The sequence below is a fragment of the Erpetoichthys calabaricus genome, chromosome 2 (genome assembly GCF_900747795.2).
Source record: "Erpetoichthys calabaricus chromosome 2, fErpCal1.3, whole genome shotgun sequence".
In the NCBI taxonomy this organism is placed as follows: Eukaryota; Metazoa; Chordata; class Cladistia; order Polypteriformes; family Polypteridae; genus Erpetoichthys; species Erpetoichthys calabaricus.
In genome coordinates this window covers 283,528,669-283,556,013 of record NC_041395.2, presented here as the reverse complement: position 1 = coordinate 283,556,013, position 27,345 = coordinate 283,528,669, and the positions used below count along the sequence as shown (strand labels likewise).

Genomic DNA, 27,345 nt, shown 5'->3' with positions numbered 1-27,345 from the left:
TATGATTTCTTGTTTGGTTTATATAATGTAGTTAAATTGACAATGGACTGTATGTCTTATTTTTTCATAATTATTCTCTATGTGAGATCATATGTCAGGCTCAAGCCTTGCTTTTATAACAAATTTATTCAAATTACATCAACAAAGCATTGCACTGAGACCACAGGTTTAGACAGAGATACAATGTTGGATTGTTTTAAATAAGGCTTTTGGAGCCATGTTGCTTCATGGCAGACTATTGCAAAGTTCCAGTATTGTACAGTCTGTACATTTGACAGCATAAAGTGTAATAATTTTTCAAAAACAAAGAGGGTGAAACCTATTGATTTATACTATATGTCTAAAACTATGTGGAGAAGCTAGAAAAATACTGAAATCCCCCTTCAAATTATTGAGTTCCTGTGTTTCAACCTCACCCATTGTTATCAGGTGCCTGAAATCAAGCACATAGTCATTGAATTTCCATTGATAAATATTGGGATGAAGTCCATACACATAAATAAAATCCCTTGATTTCATTTTCTGTGCTCTGTTCTTTTTAAGATGAGATGCTCTTTAAGTCCTAATACTCAAACTCAAGTTGAAGAATCACAACTTGCCTATTGCATTTTTAAACTGTTGGTCGGTAATGGAATTGGTAACACACGTCTTACATTAGCCTCTCGTAAACATTGTCTTGTTGCCTACACAATTTAAATTAACTCTTGCAGTATTAATGTATAGTAAGTGCATGATGTTGAGACTGCTTGATTAACACAGAGAATTGAACTGTTTATGAGCAGCGTCTTCTGTTTTGAGAAAATACATCAGTTCTGCAAGATAAAGACATTGTCAACATATGCTACCAGAATTTTGTTGTCTTATTCAATCTACTTGAATGATGACTTCAGTTTTAAATTGTTTAGTGGTATTTACATTTTTGCCTGCCTAGCTGTGTTGAACAGACCATTATATCAGTTGATCAGTTTGTTCTCTACTGTGCTTTTCACAGACTACATCCTAATAAGGTTATATATACAAATATATTATGCACTAACTGGATTCCATTATGACATAGATATCATTAATGGCAATTATAATATGACATTTATAAAATAATTACAATCCAGGATAAATCAAGAGGAGGAGTTTCAGCCTCACAGCACTTGTACTAAAGTTCCACTCTTGGCTACAATGTCTTCTCCCTGCCCTAATATGGATGGTCAGATGGATGGATGGATGAATGAATGGATTCATTTCGAGAAAATATGAAGAGTGTCTCAATGAATCTTGAAAAAGCTCTGTCTGCGGGGATTGTACATTAGAGTTAATGGTTGGCAGCACACATTACAATAAGACCTTTAGTGAAGAAACATCAAGAAATTCATTAAAGCTGAAGGTGTCTCACAAAGTGACACAGAAAAGAGGAACCTTAGAAACAGTCAGATCATTGATGTCCTAGCACAGCTTAACTTACTGTATATTACTGCTTAACAAAAAGGCCCCCAGAATGTTTCTTTTTATTTACTGATGCAAACAGAAATGCAAAGAAAGCTGACAAAAGCAAAAATATTTAAAACCAAGGTGTTTAGGTTGGAGTGCTATTGATCAATGCATTGTTCTTCCAGTTATACAGTAAATAAAGAAGTTTAGCCAAAACAGCCAGTCTGCATCTGCCACCTACCCTGAGACTGGGTTGATTGACAAACAGACATGATCTTCTTCTTGAAATCATTCGGTGTGTGATGGATGCTGCATAAATACAATACTGGAGCTTGGAGCCTGTGCCCAGGCTTCACCTTTTTTCTCTAAAAATGCTCTGTGATTAGGAAATGTGTAATTTGGGGAATGGGTGGGTTCCACAGGGCACTAATCAATTGAATGGAGTGTTATGGAGAAGAAGAACATTCATTACTTTCCATGCTCCACAGGCATTGGTGAGCTGCAGAGGAGGGGGTGACCTGAGGTTGTCTTAATGGCTCTGAATTGAGATTGGTAGGGTGCATTTGAGCAAATTTCCACGGAAGCTCTGCATTCTTTCAAAGTGACAGCTCCTCTCCCCTTACTGACCCCCCACCCTCCCTTACTCTAAGGTCCTGGTTAAAGGGTCCTTGTTTAAGAGCAGGGATCCAACTGTCACAGGGACACTTCCCAGACCTGTTCAGACCCCGAGACACACACATACACACACACACACACACACACGACTGCAGACGCCATAGATGGAAAAAATAAGAAAGGAAAAACGTTGAATGTTTTTCTTCTGGTTCTTTACTAAGGTTTGCTGATTTCCAGTCCCGACAGAAATACACACAGCAATATGGCTTATGATTGAAGTCCAAAGTTGAAAGGCAAGATTCTCAGTCTTGATTTCTCTCCAACTGGAATACACAGGCAGCGGCTCTTGTCCTACAGTGGCTGGGAGCATGAACCCCTTCAGGGTGTTGTTTTGCACCAAGATTAGCTGTCACAGTATATCACTTAATTGTAAGACTTTAATCATTTCAAGATTTCTCGTTATGCACAAGACAGCTGAATGGTTTGAAGAGAATAACTGCCAAACCCACAACGTTGATTAGTCAGAACACGACCGCCAGAACCTTAATGCTGACTCTCAGGCTCGCTATAACTCTACTGTACCTGTAAAAAAATGTATTAAAAACCGGAGTTGGCATAATTTTCAAAAATTCAAAAAAGTGCTATGTATAGGTTCAGTTATATAGTATACCTAGTTATATAGTGCCTGCTGTATAGAGTAAGGATTTTAAAGAGAGCATGTTGAAAGCTCTTAATTTTTTCAAATGACAATCCATTCTCCAACATGACAGTAAAGTATAAAAAACATTTTTTTAATATATTAAGATGAGCACTTAACATCTGCCATCCATCTGATTCATGCAGAACAGTGGCAAGGGGATGTAGTACGTTATTTTGAGTTCCAAACCATAACAGAAAACATGATGAAGTTGTGACCGGCATGATAAAAAGTGCATAGATTTAGACTGAAAAACAGATGTCCAATAGTGATTGTGAGAAAAAAGAATATTATTTGGCCGCTTCAGCTGTGTTTTAGACACATACACAAAAAAAAACAAAAACAAAACGAATTGCTTAAGAGGTCACACTGCTGATAGAATTGTTAAGTTGCAGCTCCTAGTAACTTTTGATGCTCACGAACACCTACCAACGTGTAAGTGCCTGTATATTAGCCATTTTTGCACAAAAAAATCTTAATTTCTACCTTTGAGTTCCCAACTACAACCAGTATGCATGCCTAGTGAATGTGAATTTCCCCTTGGGATTAATAAAGAATCTATCTATCTATCTATCTAGTCATAAAAATGTATGCTGTTGGTTTCTTATTTTTTGAGTTGAAGGCACACGTTAAGAATGCTAAACTAAACCAAAATGTAAAAGAAAAGCTTGCATCCCTTGATTTGGCAAACTATCTTAAGTGGACAAAACTGAGGGAGCTAACCTGTAAACCTCCATCCATCCATTTTCCAACCCGCTGAATCCGAACACAGGGTCACGGGGGTCTGCTGGAGCCAATCCCAGCCAACACAGGGCACAAGGCAGGAACCAATCCTGGGCAGGGTGCCTGTAAACCTGAAATTCTTAAAATTGAATTTATTACTTGAGCTATTCTTTTAATAAATTCAAAATTCACTCTTAAATAAACCGGTGAACACCATGTCACTGGTCAGCACCCACACCACAACAGCCCTACTGCAGGAATGTGTCCAATATAACATCATCGGAGATGCAACAAAAATAACATTAAAAATAAATTAAAAGGAATCTAAACATAAAAATAATATTCTAAACGTGCAAAGGTGGCATTACATATTCAGAAACACTGACAAGTGGTAGGTCACCATACATTTTGAAAAACTTGCATGCATTCATGTTTCATTCAGAAAATTCATTTTCTTTCTCAAATATTTCTATTCCTTGGGTTTCCAGCCCTCGTGTAACAAAATATGACCGAAGTCTCCAACCTGACAATGAAGAAGAGTAGGCTAAAACAGTTCATGAAAGCTCGGGATTGCTCTGATGAGAAGTGGAGAGTACAACACTTTTAAATTTCTGAGCATTTATACTTATTCTAGTTAAAACAGATGCAAATCGCTAGTATTTTAAGAACTTTATTTAAAATTAAAATATTGTACACATACCATAAAATATAACATAAATAAAAGCTACAAGGATATAAATTATTCACTGCATTTCACAATTAAATTACAATTTGAAGTACAGTTATCTCCAACTCAGCTTTTGGTCTGACTGAATACTAGTGATGAGTGAAATGATTCGCATGAAATTGAATTTGAGGCAAAATTCAGCGTTTCACTTCACAAAAAATTGCTAAATAAATTGTGTTTCACTTCTAGTAAAATTTGGGCCATTCATTCAGGCATAAAGGTGTTTGCTTCTGTGGACCCCCGGGGCGTGTACAGCTGCTCTAACCTGACACAGACAGACTCAGAGGGCAAGTTCAACACAGCACACGTTTATTTTCAGCTGGCTTCTTCCTTGCTCCACAAAGTACAGCACAGTTTAAAACACACTCAACACTCTTTCCTTTTCTTTCCTTTCCTTTCCTTTCCTTACTCCTCCACTCCTCCTCCAGCAAGCTTTGTCCTCTTCCACCCGGCTGGTTCCTTGAGTGGAGTGAGGCTGCTCCTTTTAAGCTGGTCCTGGGGTTGTTCCAGGTGGCTCATTAATTAGACCTGGAATCACTCCCAGGTGTGGTGATAGCCAAAGTAAGGTTCTGCAGCTCCCCCTGGTGGCCCCCATGGAACCCAACAGGGCTGTGCTAAACTCCAACTCCCAGTGTGCCCTGTGGGAATCCATGGTGCCACTGCCACCCAGGAGGGCTGCCCTCTAACGTCCTTGGGGAGGTAGTGCCTTGCAGATGTCCTCTCTCCCATTCTTTCCATAAAGCTGGTGTCCCAGCCAGGTAATGGTCGTGGCCACCTGTCACATTTCCCATCTTGAAGAATTTATATTCATTAATTGTGCAAACAACTTCCTGTCCTTTTAGTATTTAATTAATATCAAGAATGAAAAAAACAATCACCACTAGGATAAGGCGGCTGGTAGTGTGGCTGGGTGCAGAAAGACAGGATGGACAACAGGAAAAGGCTGGGACACTAACCGGGTTGTCCCGTTTACTTAAGGGAGTTCAACACAAATAGAGTCATGAAAATCAAACAAATCAGATGGCCACTCTGGCTGAAAATAACAGACTGTGCCCTGGCAGCTTCTTTTAAAGAATGGGTCAATCATTCGGGAACTCGATCTGGCAGCTTTGCTCTCAGGAAAAAAAATGACTCCTTCCGGGCAGTGGGCTCCTTATGGCGGCGTGTCCTGGAAGGGCCTAGGCTAAGTGCCCTCATTGGAGGTTTTTCACGGAGCTGCAGGAAGAGAAGAAGAAGAGCACATCAGTGACAGCACACCCTGTTGCCCCAGTGGGTTATCACATACCTTGATCAAGCCCGTCAGGAGGTCCTCCAACACACATGTGTGACAGTAGATAACCACAGTAATAAGCCTGATGGTATGTTGTGGTGTGTGCTTGTGTAGAAAATATACAGTATGTCACTTATTTTTTTTTTAATATACTCGTCCATTGTAATCAGATTCAGAATTCGCTTTATTGGTCAGGTACACTAATGTGTACTAGGAATTTGTCTTGATAGTACTGGTGCAACACACACGGACAACACAGAACACAAAAAATAGCTATAAGAAGATAAAATATAAAATGAAAAAATATGCAGCATACAAGGGCAATACAAAAAATAAATAGATAGTAGGATTAAACTGTCCAGGCAGTCTAATGTTCAGATTTACATAAATACGGAGTGGAAGCTCAGACCTTATTAGTAAGAATAACTGCACATGGAAAAAAAACTGTTTAGGTGACATGGTGTTTTAGCTTTCACTGCACAAAGGCATTTGCTGGGGAAGTCTTTGGAAGAGGTGATGCCCTGTGTAAGTTGGATCAGCAATTCAGCAAGTGGAATCTTTGTGGCCCACTTTGTTACTCATATTGGACTCTAATGTGTGGTAGATAGATAGATAGATAGATAGATAGATAGATAGATAGATAGATAGATAGATAGATAGATAGATAGATAGATAGATAGATAGATAGATAGATAGATAGATAGATAGATAGATAGATAGATACTTTATTAATCCCAATGGGAAATTCACAAATTACAGCCTATGATCCTCTCACAGGCTTTGATGATGTGCTGCAGATTCTCCTTAGTCTGATCAGAGGTAGCAGCAAACCAGACAGTTATAGATGAGGTCAGAATGGACTCAATGATGGCTGTGTAGAATTGGACCAATATTGCCTGAGGGAGATTGAATTTCCTCAGCTGACGCAACAAGAATATTCTCTGATGGGCTCTTGTAATAATACATGTGATGGTATCATCCCACTTAATGTTTTGTGACAGCACAGTGTCCAGAAACTCAAATGACACTGCTATCCCAATGGCTGAGCTGTTTATAGTCAATGAGATGAGTAAACAGACCTGATTTGACCGGTGTGGTACGGATTACATAAGATACACAGCTGCAGAAGAGAACACAAGTAAACACAGAAGTGTGAAAGAAACTTCAGGAAGTAGTACTTCTTGTTTTCCAACCAAACAAAAAAACTTTTATATACCGAAGCACTTTTTGTGAGTTTTGTGTTTTGCAATTGCGATATTGCCTACAAAAAGAAATTTAGTGTCAGTTTTTCAAATTGCTAGTGATTTACTAATTGAGTTTTATGATACTTGAACCATGGAGATAAACAGAAACAAGTGTCCTAAGCAACCAAATGCATCCCACAAGACAAATTCTCATTTATGCACCTCTTCGGCAGACACGCATCCTGTATAACTAAAACTATTAAGTAAGAATTAGCCAAAAATACATCTATTATGCCAGCGTTTCTCAACCTTTAAGTATTTGCAACCTGAGTTTTCATAACAGTTTTAATCGCGCCCCCCTAACATTTTTTGAAACCTTAATAACATTTATTCCTATATTTTTTGCTGCCGATACAGTGCTACAAGTTTAAAATTTCCCTACGATTAGCGAAATTACACCACATATGGCAACATTCGCGCCCCCTTTTTTGTTACTACCTACTTCACTAGGGGGGTGCACCCCACAGTTTGAGAACCACTGTATTATCCTATAATCAAAAATTTCAGTTGTGAGGGTATGATATGCAATCTTGTCTTCTTAAGTGAGGATATCATGCTTTATGACACTCTACTGAGTTTAAAAATTTTAGAGATGTGCATTGCACAATGTCTTACTCACCATTTGGATGCATGTATTTCTAATTTCAGGTTCTCATTAATAAATCAGGCATGAGTTGTTCAATTTTTTGCACAGTTGGAGGGCTTTAAAGCAAAAGCACATGGCATTCACATCTCAGAGGGGGTCATTCTGGGGCAAACATGATGAAAACTTGTTACCCTGTATTTCTAATTACCCATGCTCTGATAAACACGACAGAAGAAGATGGTGTTCAGCTACATGTATGTGATTATAAGGATAGGTGGCTCTGCACTTACTATGATCATAAGCAGAACTTCATTTTTGTCAGCTCTTTATTCTAAAACATATGCTAATGCTCCATTAGCACTCACTTCAATATTTGTCTTTGTTATACACCACTGATTCCAAGATGACAGATGTGGAAATGTTGGACAGTTTTCCAGTTGATTTTGACAATTTTCAGTCTGGAGGTATTTGAATGGAAGTCATTCATTAAAATCATATTAAAATGTTTAATTAAATTCTACCCGTATTGTATCAGCTGTTATAGTCTGGAAAATGTTACAGTGCTGGAATGTCTCTTGTTTTCATCTGATTATTATGAATATTTGTTGGTACTTGGTTGTGAGAGATCACTATACAAATGAGTGTAGATAAAATCTAAGCACATTCTGAGATACTACACACCACATTAAATATTTAGACTAGCCTTTTTCCTTTCAGGAGATCTGAAACCTTAAAAAATGCATTTAAAATATAGATAAAAGCTTGAATTCTGCCAAGAGTACAGACATTTGGATGGGGCTAACTTACTTGGGTTAGTAGCTCACATGTTACAGAAAGTTAGGACTAATTAAGGATGGGAAAACAGAAAAAGTACTGGCACAAAGCAGATAAGAACAGACAGCAGGATATCAGCAAAAAATGGAGATGGGTGCTCTGGGGAGGGGGCTGTTGGGCAGATGGCCTAATGGTCTCTGTAGCATTCTTGTATTGCACAAAATATACCTCAAAGGTATTACATGTAGTTCTCTTTTTAAGAAATTCCTCAATGGCACATGTTCTTTTTCAGTTGGAATATCTGCAATATGTCTGAAATTGCTTTCAGTGTAATTATTACATGTGGAATTTTACTTTAGAAATAAATGAAAATGAGAAAATTAATTTGAGAGTACATTTCACGATAAAGAATTCACATAATGTTTAGCAGCCATAACACATGTAGGTCATCCACATGAAGCTAAGCATGTTTGGATGTGGCCATTACTTAGGCGCTCACCCTATGGTCTGTGTATGTATCCCAGTGCACCAGTGCAGTGATGGTAACACTGTGCTGTAAATATGGCACCATCTTTCAAATGAGATGTAAAAGCGAGATCATTACTCTCCGTGGTCATAAAAGATTCTTGGGCATCTCTTGAAAAGAGTAGGTGAACCCTGATATTCTAGCCAAATTGCCCATCGCGGATTTGTCCATTCTGGCCCCCTAATCATCCCCTGTCTCTAACTGGCTAACTATCTCTTCCATCCTTTCACCTCCTAATAGTTAAGATGCAGTGAGCATACTGGCGTAAAAATGGCTGCCATCATATCATCCAGGTGGGTGTTGGACATTTGTGATGGTTGACGTGGCTCCCTATTGTCTATGTAAAGTGTTTTGAGTACTTAGGAAGGTTCAATATAAATCTATTTATCCGTCTAAATAATAAGTATGGAGTGTAATAACATACCCACAAATCCATAAAAGACATAGCCCTTTTTTGATTGTATGAATTTTCACTAGACCCCTGACATTCTTATACATAAAAAAGCAGCAATGTTTCTGTTCCTAAACACTTATTTGATGTGTCTGGCTTCCTCTATAATGTTGTGTTCAACAGCACCTAAATCTTTAGACTTGTCCATTTTTTCGTCGAGTTGTATGTACGCAATATTTTCTTACTAGCCTAGCTGCTCTAAATAACATTACCTGTACTACTGTATGAATCTGTCACTGTTTGAACAGTCAATTACAACGGAAAAGTATATGTAACTAACAAATTGGCCTTGGCATATGTATATATACAAATATGAAGTATGTAAAATTACAAACTTGAGATTTTGCTTACAAATCAAGAAGGTTGCCAAGCACACTTTATTCATTTATGTTCAGGAAGAGAGGAATAGAATACATTGAAAACTTTCAGTGTTCATTTGGAGATGTCTGGACATTTCACAGGAACAACTGAATTGACAGATGAAAGAGAAATATGAAGTTATAAATTCTATCAGCTAAATCCTATAAACCAAACATATATATACAGTATGTTATAATTTTAAATCTTCTGGTATTATAATTTATAATTTTGTATCTCTTAGATTTGTTTGGTATTATACATTCTTAATGTTATTTGTGTTTCTTTTGCTGATAACAACGAGGCTCTGATGCCACCGCATTACCCCCAAGAGTTACATTGCATAACATCATTAATCATTAGTTAAGATGGCAGCTCATTGCAGTCAGTGTCCACAGTACTGGATCTATGATTGAATGACAGTCTCTTACAGTATCAGGCAGTGAAAAAAGGATCTTTAGGAAGTCTGACTTGCACATATTCTTTTCAAATCAAATTTTACTTTACACATTTGGGCTTAGTTATTTGGGTACACAGCTATTTGGGTACGTTACCAGTTTTGACCTTATTTTGTTACTTTGACTAGACCTATTAAAGTTTGGTCTCCTTCTCCAGAGAAGAATCCCAGTAGTAGATGAGCATCTCATAAAAGTATACTTTTGGTGGTGTTCAGATCTTAATCTGCTTAAGACAACTTTATATTGTCTGTCATTAGAAGATGGGAGTATCTAAGTGACAGGGGGAAAAAAGTTGCAAGCATCTTACAACAACAACAACATTTATTTATATAGCTCATTTTCATACAAATAATGTAGCTCAAAGTGCTTTAAATGATGAAGAAAAGAAAAATAAAAGACAAAATAAGAATTAAAATAAAACAACATTAATTAACATAGAATAAGAGTAAGGTCCAATGGCAAGGGAGGACAGAAAAAACAAAACAAAAAAAAAACCCTCTGGGCATTCTACCTAACATAAATGAAACAGTCCTCTTTGTATTTAGGATTCTCATGGAAGGACTTGATGACGATAGTCATGCAGACTTCTGGCTTTTAATCCATCAATGTACAACTTACAAGCAAAAGAGACATACAGGGTATTAAGCAGAACCAAGACGTAGCATTGTGTGATAACTAATACTCTTTGTTTCTTTGTTGCCTATGCTGTTTTATATGAGTGTCAATCTTCTGTTGCTCTTCATCATTAAGGCTGACAATGGCATTGTGATATCCAGAGTGAGCATGATCACTTGGGTCAACAAGGCCCTATTAATGGAATCTCTTTTTGCACATTATAATTGGACATTGCTACTGCAGTGCTACTTTCTTGTGGCTTTGCATTAAAGCTTTTCTAGTGCTCTTTAGAAGTTAGCTAAAGAAAGTAGGTGCTCACACCAACTATGCACGATCAAGCTGATTTAAGGGCTAATTATGGTTAGCTTCTTTTCCCTAGACAAGTGTTTAGTGTTATGCATTAACATGTGTTTATTGCTATTTTTGTTGCCTTTCTATTATTACCTGTTATATTTTATGTTATTTCTGTTGATTGCATTTTTTATTGGTTAACAGTTTGATGTTTCGTAATGTTTACTTATGCTGTTAGTTCTTTGTGGAAGAAGTCCCCAGAGTCTATGGCACCCTGACATTACCACTCATGAGACCTCCCTCAGGCTATTTAACTTAACCGTAAAGGCTCATGAGTTGGAGATAATTTTGTAATCAAGTGAGGTCTCCCACCAAGAAAAAATGTGTGTGAAGCCTAGACAGCTCCACAAAAGACAGACCAGGATTTTCATCTTAACCCAGCCAGGCCCCAGATCTTACCTTCTACAGCATGTCCCAAAAATGAGGAGCTGACAAAAGATCTCAAATGTAAAAAAATATAACAAAAGTTACACAAGAGGAGGGATGACCATACCCATATGAGGGCATACAGAAAAGTTTTAAGCCCATTCAACTTCCTAAATTCAAGTGATATTTTGCCACTGTAGGTGAAAAGAGTGTTATTTTATTTTGTAAAGTGCAAATTTGCATTATTGTAATGCTATGTTCTGATATTGTTTCACATCATCGAGTGTACCATATCAAGAAAAAGTGTGGAATTTTCCACTGTGGAACTCCAATCCATTCTGAAATTCCTATTCCTGCAGTAGAAATGACAAGTGCCCATCATACTCAACTGTGAAGAAGTAGTGTGCAAACATTCAGCATGGAGATTTGGAGAATCAGAATTTTTTTGGAAGGGTTACAGAAACTTCAGACAGGAGGTGCCAAGTGTGTTGAACTTCAGGGTGAATATGTGGAATAACTTGTAAGTCTCATGGCTCCAAGTCATTCTCTTCTTAGTCAAGCTTAGAACTTTTCAATTCTGCCTTGTAAACCCTTGGCTTGTATTAGAATGGGCAAACAAAGAATTTTTATAAATTGAAGATTTAAATACCATAAATAGAGGAATGCAGGAAAGAGCTCTAATAAGCAAAAAGAGAAAAAAAATCTGCTTAAAAGGCATTTTATAGCAAACAAGTCCAATAGCACAATCTAGAATTTAGAACCTTAAAACAGAGAATGAAAGCGTCAAAAGCCAATAAACCCAGGGAAAGTAGCAGATTCACTCACAGATCTCCGCTTTATCTCTTAACTCCAGAGCCATTTTGACTGACTTAAATAACCTCAGGAGGGCTTAGAAGTGTTGACATCAAGATGGTCTCACCTCCTGGGGTTCAACCCACAAACAGTAAAAGTAAACTTAAAGAGGCAATACACAATTAACCAATAATACCAGCTCCGTGTATGACTTTATCTTTTTACCTTTTTTCTGTATTTTTCTCTATTTCACTGTCAACTCCTACCACTTTCTTTTATGTGGACTAGTTCCCTGGACACTTTTTTACTACTCTTTAATTATACAAAGTTATTGTCTGTCTGTATACCTGCATTGTTATCGGCATTGTTATCACTCTTTAATTTAATATTGTTCTTTATCAGTATGCTTCTGCTGGAGTATGTGAATTTCCCCTTGGGATTAATAAAGTATCTATCTATCTATCTATCTATCTATCTATCTATCTATCTATCTATCTATCTATCTATCTATCTATCTATCTATCTATCTATCTATCTATCTATCTATCTATCTATCTATCTATCTATCTATCTATCTATCTATCTAATAAACAAAATCAGCAGAAGTTACATAAAAATATGATAGATAGTAATACAAAGGGAATAAAAACAGCAACAAAACATATAAACACACACTAATACCTAACATTTTGAGTTAAGTCACACCTGCTTGAAAAAGGGACTGCAGCCTATTCAGGCTACGCAGAATTGGAGGTGGGCTTTTGGATGCCTCAGCAAGAGGTTCACTGGCCATGCTATTATAAGAGATTGACCATTAGAGAGTGAGTTACTTCACTTAATAATGCAACGACACCAGAGGTAGACATTCCTGTAATTAAAAAAATAACTTAAGGAAGGTGGGGTGCTCTCACATTCTGGATTGTAATCCTTTAAAACTTTAAAGACCCAAGGTAAAGAATGTTGGCATGCCCTGGTTGAATGACTTCACTTGTGCTCTTAGACTAGACTTCAGAAGGGCAGAGTGTAAGTGGAAAAGAGCAAATGTCAGGTCTCAAGTGAAATTTTAAGAGATTGTTTAAAGCTTTACCAAAGCTCTGTTAAGACAGATAAGGCACAATATTAGACTGAAGCAATCAATAAAAATGCTCACAGACCTAAAATACTATTAGGCACAATTCACTCCACCTTAAATCCTCGTGCTGCTGCTGTTACCTTTGCTTCTACTACTGAAACCTGTGAGAAGTTTTTGAATTTCTTTATTGACTACGTGAACAATGTAAGATCTAACATTTCACCCCTAGACATGGATTTCTTAGAGCCATATCATCCAATGAGCTATCTCCAGCAATTTTAGCCAGTGTCGTCTGCCCAGCACTCTGAGGTGGTCTCACAAATGAATGCCACTTACTGGGCCTTAGACTTTATGCCATCATGTTTTTTGAAGAAGTTTTTATTAGAATCTGCTCTGTTATTGTGGCTATAATTAATTGCTCATTGACTAGCAGAGTCGTGCCTTCCAGTTTTAAATGCGTAATCGTGCAACCTCTATTAAAGAAACCTAACCTAGACCCCAGTAACCATAAAAACTACAGGCCAATCTTCAAGCTACCATTTATTTCCAAGATATTGGAAAAAAATTGCATTCTCCCAGATCTCCTCCTACTTGAACAAGTCTTTGAGAAATTCCAGTCTCCCTTTAGAGTATTGCATAGCACTGAATCTGACATAGTTCTCCACGCTTTTATCACCTCTCAACTTGACTGCTGTAATTCCCTGTACAGTATATGGGGCTGACCCGTTCTGCACTTTATAGGATTCAAATGATTCAAAATTCAGCCACTAGACTTTTAACTAGTACAAACAAAAGTTATTATTTTATTCTATTCTAGCTCATTTGCACTGGTTGCATGTGAAATACAGAGTTGATTTTAAAATTTTGCTATTTCTTCTTAAAGCACTCAATGGATTAGCTCCACAATACATTTCAAATCAGCTATTTCCATATTCAACGCTCCGGTCACTTAGGTCATCCTCACAACAGCACCTCTCAGTTCCTTACTCACATTTTAAAACCAAAGGCAACCATGCCTTCTCTGTAGCTGCCCCTAGACTTTGGAATAGTTTCCTGTCAAACGTTAAGTCTTGCCTTACTATTGATGAGTTTAAATCTAAATTAAAGACCCACCTTTTTTCCCTTGTTTTCATTTCAGCTTGAGGTTCTCCTAAGGTCTTTGTCAAGTCCAGCTATATCAGGGGTGTCCTCCTTCGGTCCTGGTGGGCCGCAGTGGCTGCAGGTTTTCATTCTAACCCCTTTCCTAATTAGAAAGCAGTTTTCACTGCTAATCCTTTTCCCTTCATTTTAATAGCCCTGTTTTTAAGGATTCAATCCGTGATTAATTTCTTCATTAAATGGGAGCCAAAGAGAAATGAGATGTGAAACGAGCCAACAGATGACCAGTTAAACTGGAGCGTCAAACTCCAGCCAATTTCAGTCCAATCAGTTTCTTAATGAAAAGCCAATTCTTGCTGTTAATTAAAGCCATTATTGAATGTCATGACTTGTTGCTACTCTCATTCTGCCAGAGTGGACTGCTGATTTTCTTTTTTTTCTAAGACCACTGTCAAGATGTTTTGGTGACCTGAGCAGACCAACATGACCGAGACCTTCACCATTTTTTATTTTGCCGGTTAGCTGGTTAGCTTGTTTTGTTTCTCGTTATAGTGTGGCTGCTCATTAAGGAAAAAGAAACAACTTAGGTGTCTGAGTCACATCAATTAAAATGAAGGCAAAACAAGTTAATCAGCAGCAAAAACAGCTCACTGATTAAGAAGATGGTTAGAATGAAAACTTGCAGCCACTGTTGCACACCAGGGGCCTCATGTATAAACAGTGTGCATACACAAAAATGTTGCGTAAGAACATTTCCATGTTCAAATTGCGATGTATAAAACCTAAACTTGGCAAAAAGCCACGCACATTTCCACGGTAGCTCATACCCTGTCATACGCAAGTTCTCTGCTCAGTTTTGCAGACTGGCGGCACCCAGCATCAAAGCAGTGCTACCGTTCCTGTGTGGTTATCCTTTCTTTTTTAGATCCACATCCCTGACGTGGCTATATAAATACACTGAAATTAACCACATATTGTTTATTAGTTTAAGGCATCTGATTGTAATTAACTTGTAACAATATAATGGTCCACAGAATGGTCAAACTATTCCAAATACCATAACTGCTTTAGCGTTGTTACTCTCACTGCACCTTCTTCTTCTTTCAGCTGCTCCCATTAGGTGTTGCCACAGTGGATCATCTTTTTACATATTACTCTCACTGCACCACTTGGAGTATTTATATCACTGTATCTGAGTGTGAATCGCAGCTGTACAGCAGCTGATCGGAAAGAGAATTATCGGGATACAGCATCAAGCACACGCTGCCTCAGCCATGCTGTCTATTGAACTGCTCTCATATGACAAACGCTTCAGAGCCTTTCCTGTACTGACCTCGCAGTTCAGAAACAGTTTCATCCCAAGAACTCTAAACGCACTCAATCAGTCCATCAAGTGCTCCTTGTAGAACTGTTTGTACTTATAAGTACAATTACCTCACTGTAAACTTGCGATACAGTTATAATATTGTACAACCTGAGCCACTTTATAAAGAGCATATATACATATGATAACGATATCATTTTTAAGATGAAATGCAGCAAAATATGTTTATTATATTAATCAGATAAAACTTTAACTTTAACTACACGGTGCCGTAGCACTAGCAAGCCGCTGGCACTCCATTCACGGATTGTTCCTGCCTCGCGCTGTATTTTTGCTGGTGCTGATGTGACACTGGAAGGATAGATGGATAGAATAATCAAACACATACTATGAAGATATTTCGATGTTCCTTAAAATTTTGAAGAATCGGCGTTCTAAGCTTACAGATGGCTTAACATCTATTACAGAGCTGATTGTGTGGCGATTGGGTATTTGGAGAAAGAAAAGTAAGGACAGGAATTGGAGGTTAGTACGTTTGAAAGAGACAATACTGCTAAAATAAATTATTTCATCAGAGGTCGCGCATGGTGCAGCAAGCATCTTGCGTGAGGCAGGAACAATCACTGCGCCACCGTGTTCCCATGTTTAATAACGTGCTTTAACTCCTATCATCATGAAAATGATATCACGTATACATCTCAGTATTTTAATTATTCAGAGAGCTGTAATATCACGAATGTAATGGATTCTGTGTCCTTAGGAAGAGAAAGCCTGAAAGCACGTAGTGATACACACACATAGAGCACATAGAAGATCAAATACAAAACAAAGCATTTAACGTGCTACTTTAGTTACGATGGGATTGAGAAACTAGTAAATTAAACGATTTTAAGATAAAGTTTATGATGTTCTACTTTAATGACATAATAAACTACGTGATTAAAGTAGAAATATCGAGATTAAAGTTGACATTTCATGCTTTTTTCCCCACTGTGTGCCTACTTTTTTTTCTCTGTACCCTAATAAGCTTTCATATGTCACTCTGGTGACATTTTTGGAAAAACATTTAATTGGAAGAAGGAATGTAGGCCAGGGATCAGTAAAGATACAGAAGTTAAAGAAGAGGAGCATTTTTGGTATTATATATAGAAAGGCCCACCGTATCAACAAGCTAATTAAAAGTGCAGGCTCAATTATAGGATGCACTCTGCACACCTTGGAGGTCTTAGAAAACAAGGGAATTAAAACAAAATTGAGTGTCATTATGAACAATGCTGCACATTCTCTCTCTGACACACTAATACTGAGGACTTTCAACCAACACATTATTCAGCTGAAACGCTACTGGGCTCCTTTATACCAACAGCAATATGCCTACATAATGCCTCACTGGGACTGGGGCTGCCAAGTCAGAACTTTTCTTCCTTTTGAATTTTCTTGCTTTATAGTCATTCCGGTGTGTGTTACTTACTTTATCTACCTATTTATGTATTTATTTGTTTAAAGAGATTCTGTAAAAAGCCAAATTTCTGACCTGGGGATAAATAAGGATCTATCTATCTACCTACCTACCTACCTACCTACCTACCTACCTACCTACCTACCTACCTACCCACCCACGGACAGATATAGTTCCTGTAAGGTTAGGTCCAGTGGTGTAAGAAGGGTTTTATTTGTGTTTGTTCTCTTTTACATGTTATTATTGCTCATGTCTCTCTTTACCTATTGCACATTTTGTGATTACTAAAATAACATTCTTATAATTTTAGCCTTTTGGCATCTATTTTGTGTTAGAGTTGGATTGTGAGCACTCCCTATTGTCTACAAAGGCTTGTACGGTTGTTTATGCCATGTGCGTCATAACTGTTTAGCTCTTTTCCAGACAAATGAACTGATGTAACAAGGTTTCAGTCTTTTCTGAGGGGTAGAAATTCCTTTTAAAGGCGAATGATGGCCAGAGAAGTCGGCACACTGAATATATACTGTAAATGTGTCTTCGTTACTTGAGCAGTAAAACGATCAAAACATGAACCTGTTTAAAACAGAATGGCTAAAGATATTCTTTTATAAGAGGCTTTCCTTTATTTAAACAAAGAGGTTCAGGTAAGCTGTTTAGCACACAACTCTTCCAAAAATAAAAAGGCCACCATGTTCTAACTTGCTGCAATGCACCAGAAGCATCATGGTAACAGCCTGGCTGAACAGAGTTCATCAACCAATGACAATAAAGTGACACCAGACAATAAAATGTACATAAAACATTACTAGCTGATAGGGTGCCCGAACAATTGCACATGCCACATTTTATATATTAAAATTCAAGCTTAAATGTATTCCCTGCAGAGCTTGTGTTAACTTCTTTTGCAAACACCTGGAAGTGTATCTAGGCCAGCACATTCTTTGTAAATGTTTTTATGTCTTTATTTGAGCACCCCAGTTTGCTACCACAACTCGAAAACATGCCGGCAAGCAGTTTGCCATTCCAGACTGGTTTGCTAGGAATTGGTGTTTATGCACCTTATGACAGACTGGCATATCATACAAGCTGACTTCTTTCTTCTTGTCCATTCCTGCTCCTTGAGACGATCAACAGGATAAGCCAGTCAGAAAATGGATGGACACATTGTTAGCTATTGATTAAAACAGCCTTCTCACTTATTAAAACCCCAGATATTGTGTTAGTCTTACTAGAAATGTAATACTCTTAAAACCTTCAGGAGCAGAAAAACGGTGGTGGTCTCCTATTAAAACATCCTTTTAAGGTTTACTGTTCCCTTTCCACTGCCAGGCTAAAAGTGCTAAAAATTTTTTGAACTCCATTCCAGCGTTATAATCTATTTAGCAGCTGCCTGTGCAGGTCTTTTTTATGATGTAGGCTATATACATGCTTTTTTTTTTTTGAAAGCTGCGAACCTTATGGTATCCCTAGTGCATGTTGGGGATCCCCAATTCGGCACGTGGGAGCTAACTTTTGCAAGGCAATTTTACCCTTTGATTAGTCTACTTCATAACCTCTATCATTTAGGGATATTTTTACTGGCAGGGTGCATCTCCCCTGGATGGAAAATGTTGGCCAAGACACAGAATGATGATTTATGGGACTTCTTGGAACTGTTAAAACTGTTTCTCTGTTCCTTTATGTTTTAATGGGGAACTTCCAGAGGCTTATCACCTGGGAGCCGGGTGATCCACAAAGTGTGTAGGCTTGGAGTTCTACAGCCCTGCTAAGTGGTTAACAAGAGCTGTTTATCGGTGATTAGGGTGTGGGAGATTTCACAAAGACCAAAGGCGAGCAGTTTAATTGTTCAACACCACCATCCTTCTGTCAGTCAGTTGAAATGAAGAGAGTGTAAAAAAGGTAAATGTTTACATCTCAGGCCTGTTATTATGGCTAGTGCCATGTCCTGATGTTGAAAGGCAGCCAGCTTAATGTTCAGCGTGTGAAGTGGGTTGTTATTTTGTGTATAAATTACAGTGAGGGATTTTTTTAGTACATTCTAAAAATATACTATTGGACTCAATCTGTCTGTTAGTGTGTAACATGTATAAAGCAAGAATCGAATGAGATAACCATTCATTGATCTATAAAGTTCTTCAAATTATTTATTTCAGTTTTGAAGCATGAGGAGTTGTATTGAGCAACCAGATTTTCCTTTATTTCATTTTTATGAAACCCCCAAAGATTGGTTGATCTGGTGTTAGGTCCTAAAGCTGAGTTAAGCAATGGGAAGAATAAAGGGCAGCATGACATCTCTTATGAACACTCTTCAATAATATTATTATTAAAAGTTATATGAGCTACATTCAGCAATCACAGATCACTAGTTTTAGGTGTAAGGTTTGAAAACAAATAAGGTACAGCATAAAAATTTATACATTTTAATTATTTACATTGGATGTAACAATTGCTGCTAACTTACATCTCCAGCATTCTGATATCAAATCCCAACCTGGGCCCATTGTCAGAATATCAGAACAATTGTGACAAGAACAGGCCAAAAATCTTATCCTTCTTATTCACTAAGACTGTCCACAATAACATCAAGTTGAGATTTGAAGGCCCCCAAAGCCCTACTCGCTACCACACTACCGTTTAACTGTGTCTGTTCTCCTTTGGTGAAGCAAAAAATGTCTTACTTTTGTACAAAGTCTTCTCTTAAGTTTCCATCTAAGTTCCTCAATCATTTCTAAGGATGTTCCAGTTAAGCACATTGACTGTAAAATGGCCTTGTGTAAGTGCATCTTCAATTCAGAGTGAGATCCCTCCTTGCCCTGCTGCTGCCAGGTTAAGCTCTGACTCCCTGTATTCCTGTGTAGAATTAAGTGGGTTTGGTAAATTAATATATTAATCAAATTACACTTATTAGAGACACTACTTTCCACATTTATTTCAGCTCATGAAGCTAGGCCTGTTTGTTGTTGGTGTCATTGATCATTGCCTAGTCTAGTTTTTTATGCTTTACTTGTGACATTAAGATCAGGTCTCTGTGCTGATTCTTCTGTGTGACTTAATTATATTTCTTTAGACATCAGATCAGAGAGGTGCAAATGGTATTATTTACCTGGATTTTCAGAAAGCTTTTGATATAATAACCTGTAATGTTTAATATTAAACTGAAAGAAGTGGGAATTCAAGGTGCAGTGAGTAGATGTGGGCCAAATTGGATTATGCCCCAGGAACAAATGGTTATGGTTCAAGGATCTTTTGAGAATTAGGTGATGTTGTCCTTCAAGGATCAATGCTGGGGCAATGTGCTTTTTAATATAAAGTATATAAATGATCTAAATAAGTATATTAAAAAAAAGCTGGTTAAGTTTACAGATGATGCCAAACTAAGTGGAATGGCAGAAATGTATTAATCAGCCAAATCATTTTACAGGGATCTAGACTGAATACACATATGAGCAGATATGTGGCAGATTACATTTTATGTAAGTAATAAAGTGTTACACGTACACCGGACATGAAAATACATCTGATGAAAAGGAAATAGTAGTAATAGTGGATTCGCCATTATCTAAATCCTTTCAGTGTACAGAAGCCATTAAGAAAGGTAATGGGATGTTAGGTTATATTACAATACATACTAAAGTATAAGTCAAGAGAAAGTATGCTTAATGTATGCACGGCTGTAGTGAGGCCTCACCAGGAGTACCATTTGCATTTTTGGTTTCCATATTATTTATATTATATTACAAAAAAAGACAAAGTACTGCTAGAAGGAGGTCCAGAGAAGAGCCGCAAAGCTGATTCCAGAACTGAGAGGTATGAGCTATGAAGAAAGACTGAAAGAGCTGAACCTTTTCACTTCATGCAAGCTGAAGTTAAGAGTGACATGATTGAAGGTTTTACAATTATACAGTACAACGAATTAGTGGGCTCCAGTTGTTACTTTAAATTACATTCTTCAATAAGAACACTGGGGCACAGAAGGATTGCAAAAACATTAAAATGCTTCTTTTTTCCACACAGAGATCCATAGACACACGGAATAAACTACTAAGTAGTGTGGCAAACAGAATGACTTTAGAGGCTTTCAACACCCAACTCAACGTTATTTTGAAAAAATCTGGGCAAATAGGATTAGCATAGCTTGTTGAGTTGAATGTTCTCATCAAAATCATTCTAATGTTCTAACCTTGTAAATACAGTGCTTACACTTTTCTGTGATTCCTCTAGTGCCCATTTCTCCACTGCGGCATGAATGGCTGAATTATTGTTTAATCATGTATTGTAGACAAAGCAATAACTGGAAGAGTGAAAATATTGGGTTCTTCACAATATTTAATGTTCATTGTGGCTGACAATTTTCTATCCAGCTGCACATGCAGTTTTTTCCAGGACATGATAAGCTTTGAATAACAGAGTTTTACAAATCACAATTACCGTATATGCTCATGTTTTCTTGAAACCCAAAAAATCGATCATTAAATCAGACCCCAACTTATATGCCTGTTCACAAATGCGACATTTATTTTTATTTTATTTTTTTTTTACATCTTCTTGCCTCCTCCAATCTCGCATCAGTTTCTCAGACACATCGAATTTTGTTGCTGCAGTGCAGTTACCAATTTCTTTCGCTACTTGAACGATGTTTAATTTAAAACCAGCTTCATATTTTCTTCTGATCGAACGCTCCATCATAGATAAGGGATGCTCTTACAATAAAAGTGTATGAAGGTGTGAGATACAAAAAACACAAATCAGTGCAAACTTTGCTTTGGAATCATTCGGGTATTACCGTGTGGTCACGTAAGCACAATAGAGTAAGAGAGAGAGGTTAGGAGTACCCGCTGATACAGCGCATTGCTGCACCCACATAGAAAAAAAAAGGCAGGGTGCTCTGTGGTTACTCTCTCAGGTGGGTGTTAGCATATCATAATCCCTTGTACCAATAGTGAGTTTTCCGCATTCAACTTATACAGCCGACATTATAAAATACCAGAAATTATACTGCAAAATCAAGTACCGACTTAACTGCAGCAGAACTTATCCGCGAGAATATACGGTATTCTATTCAATCTTTCCCATACACTACCATTCAAAAGTTTGTGGTCACATAAAATTTTCATGTTTTTGACAGAAATTGATACATTTTATTATCAAGATACCATTAAATTAATTTAAATATATAGCCAAGGCATTACCTTTGTGTATAATGGCTATTACTGCTTGAAATGACTGATTTTTAATTTATTGTTCACATATGACTGCAAGGCCCCATTTTCAGCAGCAGTTCCTTCAGTTTTTCTAATGGTCAACTCCCTTAACTTATCCTTAATTAGACATGTTATTGGCTAATTGGTTATTAGAGAAACCTTTGTGTTTTGCCCAGTGCTGGACTGTCAATCTGTTGGAAGATCTGAGTATTGGAAGGCAGTTTGCAGGGAGAGCTTCTTGGAGGTGTTGATTTCCTGACCCATCCACGAATAGGTCTAGTGTAAGGATGCAATGGTTCTCTGAAGGCCTTCTGGGTGAAGAGATACGCTGACAACATTTTTAGCATACTGGAGCTCATACTTTAATAAACAGCCAAAAATACACTTAAAACAAAGCTCTTGTCAAATTAATGAACATGGTAAACAATTTCCCAAATGAAAAGTGTCAGAATCTTCAGTAGATTTACTGTGATTTTCGTTCCTGTTTTAAAAAGTCTTCCACATTTTTTTTCTTTTAAAAATACTTTTGCCATTTGTTCCTGTTGTTTTGTTTGTAGCCATATTGAGTTTTGTATCCAACAATACTTCCTAGTTTTTGTACACACTGTTGTGTGAACTGATGACATATCAGATGTGGATTATTTAAGAGCCATCATTTGAAGCACAGTATTTTTCTTTAAGAGTTTCATTCAATCATTGCAAAAATGAATAGTCCAGCAGTTCATCTTCCTTATCAGTTTATTGCAAGACAAGGTGATAATGGACCTGGAGTGTATGCCAGCTGCATCAGGCACAAAGCAGGGAAACAAACGTTGACAACATCGTGCTGCACTATAAGGCAGACCAACTCACGCACACCCAGCCAGTGTGAAGCAGTCAATCCAACTAAACTACCCGCCCCAAGAGCAGTGTCTTGGAAAATTCGTATTTCAAAGAATACCATGACAAAAACACATCAAAGCTGCATTTATGTCAGATAACTACGATGGCACTGCAGCTCACTAAGCAGCGACAGTAACCGTGACCTGCCAAAGGCTGATCACTCAAGGTGTAGGGAGAGAAGATGTTTTAGGTGACATTACCAATTTTGTTCACAGGAACAATATCAGATGCCATTTGAGTCTTTAGGCTAGTTCACCAGCTGTTTAACAGCACTTTCTACTTTTTGTTGTAGTTCTAATAGTGGAATGTTATTCCTGAAAATTGTTATTTATCAATTTTTCTCTCTTTTGTATTTCCCCAGTTCTAAAAATGAAAATCAAAGAGGTAAAGCGAGAATTAGGAGACCGCAAAGTTATTGCAGCTCAGAAGAAGAAGAAAATTTTAAAAATGGGACCTCTCCGCAAAAAAGACTTGAAGAAGTTAGTGGTGTATATCAAGAATGGCGCCAACTGCCCCTGCCACCAGCTTGACAACCTCAATACCAACTTTCTCATCATGGGCCGCAAGCTGGACCAGCAGCTGTTGCTTATGTCCATCTACAAGTGGGAGAAGAAGAGCAAGGAGCTGAGATTTGCCGTCAAGTACATGAAGTCGTATCAGTGTCCCACCTACCATACCGTCTTCCAGTGACCCAGCAGTCACCCGCTTCTCATGAACACGGCAGAAACATCTGTGCAGAAACACGCAAAAAGAAAAAGAGAAACTTGTCAAACAGCACACTCTGACACTTGCTTTCATTTTCCCTTTGATTAATAATAGTGTACCTATTAACGCTAATAATAAGTGGTAATGATCATGTTATTAATATGAATAATTGTATCCACGCTCACCCTTCCAAATGGCCTGTTCATTTCTTTCACTTCTTTCTTTCTCTCTTTCTTTCTTTCTTAAACTGATTCAATCCAGAAAAAAAGGACTTTAAAAATTATTATTTAAGAGAAACAAGAGAAACAAACTATATGGATCTGTAGAATGATTTTGATGTGAGACTGTGCGACAGTGTGTGGGACTATACACATAAGAAACCCAAAAGAAACAGAGAGGAGCTTAAGAAAAATAATCAGTTTATGAATGTCAATAAGAGAGGGGGAGGCAATCAGGGGAGGAAAAGTGAATGTAAATGGAAAAGAGGATTACCATCGAGCGTAAAGAGAGCCCAAAACCCGGTTTGGGCTTGAAGGACTGGTATGTTCTGTAGGTAGCAAAAAATTATGTCTCATTAAGAAAAAAAAAAGGAAAACTATTTTCTGAATGAGAGTCATTTTCAAAGTATGAGATCCATTTTTGAATTGTGCACACTCCTGACTCAACTGATTTTCCTCCCACCTGTAGTGAAGGACAGCCATCCCCAGGGACAACAGTGGGATGCAGCTCTCTGCCATCAAATGGAGGACGTTTCATTGCCTTTGAAGCAGAGGAACGGATGGAGGTTGTCCATCCAGAGACAGATATTGGGCTGCTGCCAACAAGGGATACTGACATGCTTTGGAAGCCCTACAGTCCTGTGTTTTATTTTTCATTATTATTTTTTTTTTTTTTTTTAATTTTTAGGTATAAAAAAGTTACAGTCATAGCATCCTCATACAATGACACAATAATAATGAAGAATTTAACTTCTTTGTATTGATCAGTAAACTTGTATCTAGATATGTTACCAAGGAATGAGTTTAAAAAAATAATAATAAGTAAATAAACTGGAGATTTTTATACTGAGTATATTTTTGCTATTTGACTGCTTGCACGTAGTTTATCAGGATGCTGGGCTGTTTCAGTGTTTGCCTATTAAAAATTTATGTGTTCTGATCTTTTCATTAAAATAAATAAAATGATCTGTCAAAGATAACATTATATAAACTAGGCCATCTTTCTGAATTCTTTCCATCGTTAGTATTTTAACATTCCATCAAACCTGCCAGTCTGCTGTACCTGCCAAAGCTGTCCTGTCTGTACTTCATAAAATGATGTCTGGCTGCTTTTTGATACATTCTTCTTTCTTACAAGGTATATTTGATAGGAAAAAAGACACTTCTCTTGTTATTCCTTAACTCTGGAATTGACCACCATGTTGCAACTGATTTTTGATCAATCAGATATGAATGAGGTGGATTCTTCGGTTGGGCACTGATAACTATTTTTCACTCTTGAGATGTCCACACTATGTTTTTATTATAAAACACCATTTTGAAATGAAAACGATCTCCATCCATACCAGTATTTTCACATTGTTTACAAAAGAATTTTTGTCAACATTAGAATGACCAAAAATGCATATGATGTAGACGTTCGCTTACAGTATATTGGCCATGCACGCATAAGCAGAAAAATCCTTGAAGGAGTGGTAACGCCAACTTCTACAGGGTTTATAAGAAAATTAAAACAACTGGTAAATTATTCGCCTTTTGCGCAAGTATGCAAGTATTCAAACTGTAGAAAATGCAATTTAGAGGTATACAGGTAAGCAACACAAGAAGCGCAATGAACAGCAACTCTTCTATGCCTGCTGTTTTGGAATACAGTAATCCCTCCTCCATCGCGGGGGTTGCGTTCCAGAGCCACCCGCGAAATAAGAAAATCCGCAAAGTAGAAACCATATGTTTATATGGTTATTTTTATATTGTCATGCTTGGGTCACAGATTTGCGCAGAAACACAGGAGGTTGTAGAGAGACAGGAACGTTATTCAAACACTGCAAACAAACATTTGTCTCTTTTTCAAAAGTTTAAACTGTGCTCCATGACAAGACAGAGATGACAGTTCCGTCTCACAATTAAAAGAATGCAAACATATCTTCCTCTTCAAAGGAGTGCGCATCAGGAGCAGATAATGTCAGAGAGATAGAGAAAAGCAAACAAATCAATAGGGCTGTTTATGCGAAGCACCACGGCACAAAGCTGTTGAAGGCGGCAGCTCACACCCCCTCCGTCAGGAGCAGAGATAGAGAGAGACAGAGAAAAACAAACAATCGAAAATCAATACGTGCCCTTCGTGCTTTTAAGTATGCGAAGCACCGTGCAGCATGTCGCTTCACGAAGCAGCTGCACAGAAGGTATCAATATGAAGATAATCTTTCAGCATTTTTAGAAGAGTGTCCGTATCGTCTAGGTGTGCGAACAGCCCCCCTGCTCAATCCCCCTACGTCAGGATCAGAGAAAGTCAGCGCAAGAGAGAGAGAGAGAAAAGTAAGTTGGGTAGCTTCTCAGCCATCTGCCAATAGCGTCCCTTGTACGAAATCAACTGGGCAAACCAACTGAGGAAGCATGTACCAGAAATTAAAAGACCCATTGTCCGCAGAAATCCGCGAACCAGCAAAAAATCTGCTTACATATTTACATATATGGTGGTGGATTTTAGGAGACCCAGGCCCCTCATGGACCCCGTGATCATCAGAGGTGACTGTGTGCAGAGGGTGCAGACCTATAAATACCTGGGAGTGCAGCTGGACGATAAATTGGACTGGACTGCCAATACTGATTCTCTGTGCAAGAAAGGACAGAGCCGCCTGTACTTCCTTAGAAGACTGGCATCCTTCAACATCTGCAGTAAGATGCTGCAGATGTTCTATCAGATGGTTGTGGCGAGTGCCCTCTTCTACGCAGTGGTGTGCTGGGGAGGCAGCATTAAGAAGAAGGATGCCTCACGCCTGGACAAACTGGTGAGGAAGGCAGGCTCTATTGTTGGCATAGAGCTGGACGGTTTGACATCCGTAGCAGAGCAACAGGCACTCAGCAGGCTCCTATCAATTATGGAGAATCCACTACATCCATTAAACAGTGTCATCTCCAGACAGAGGAGCAGTTTCAGCGACAGACTGCTGTCACTGTCCTGCTCCACTGACAGACTGAGAAGATCATTCCTCCCCCAAACTATGCGACTCTTCAATTCCACCAGAGGGGGTAAACGTTGAACATTATTCAAGTTATTGTCTGTTTTTTTACCTGCATTTTTTATTACTCTTTAATTTAATATTTTTTGCTGCTGGAGTATGTGAATTTCCCCCTGGGATTAATAAAGTATCTATCTATCTATCTATCTATCTATCTGTATAAAATCCGCGATGGAGTGAAGCCGCGAAAGGCGAAGCGCGATATAGCGAGGGATTACTGTATGGTTCTCTTCCATGAAGGATGACCAATCAGGGAATGAGACATTGTAATGATGAGGATCCAATCAGGGAAGGGCCACATAATAGGCATGAACCAGTCAGAGTACTATCGGAGTGCGTTTTCAAAAACCTGCATTTTAGCAGTCCATATTACAATGCTGAGGCTGCGTTTT

At 37.9% G+C, this 27,345-nt stretch overlaps 1 protein-coding gene across 1 annotated transcript in view; it reads left to right on the top strand.

The window, feature by feature from the left end:
• Positions 1–24,927, top strand: part of sfrp5 (secreted frizzled-related protein 5) — a 98,663-nt gene extending 73,736 nt beyond the window's left edge. Inside the window, exon 3 of the mRNA XM_028795657.2 lies at positions 23,372–24,927. Coding sequence (XP_028651490.1) covers positions 23,372–23,700 — 329 coding nt within the window. The 3' untranslated portion in view covers positions 23,701–24,927. The remainder of the gene's footprint in view (positions 1–23,371) is intronic.
• The last annotated feature ends 2,418 nt before the right edge of the window (positions 24,928–27,345 follow it).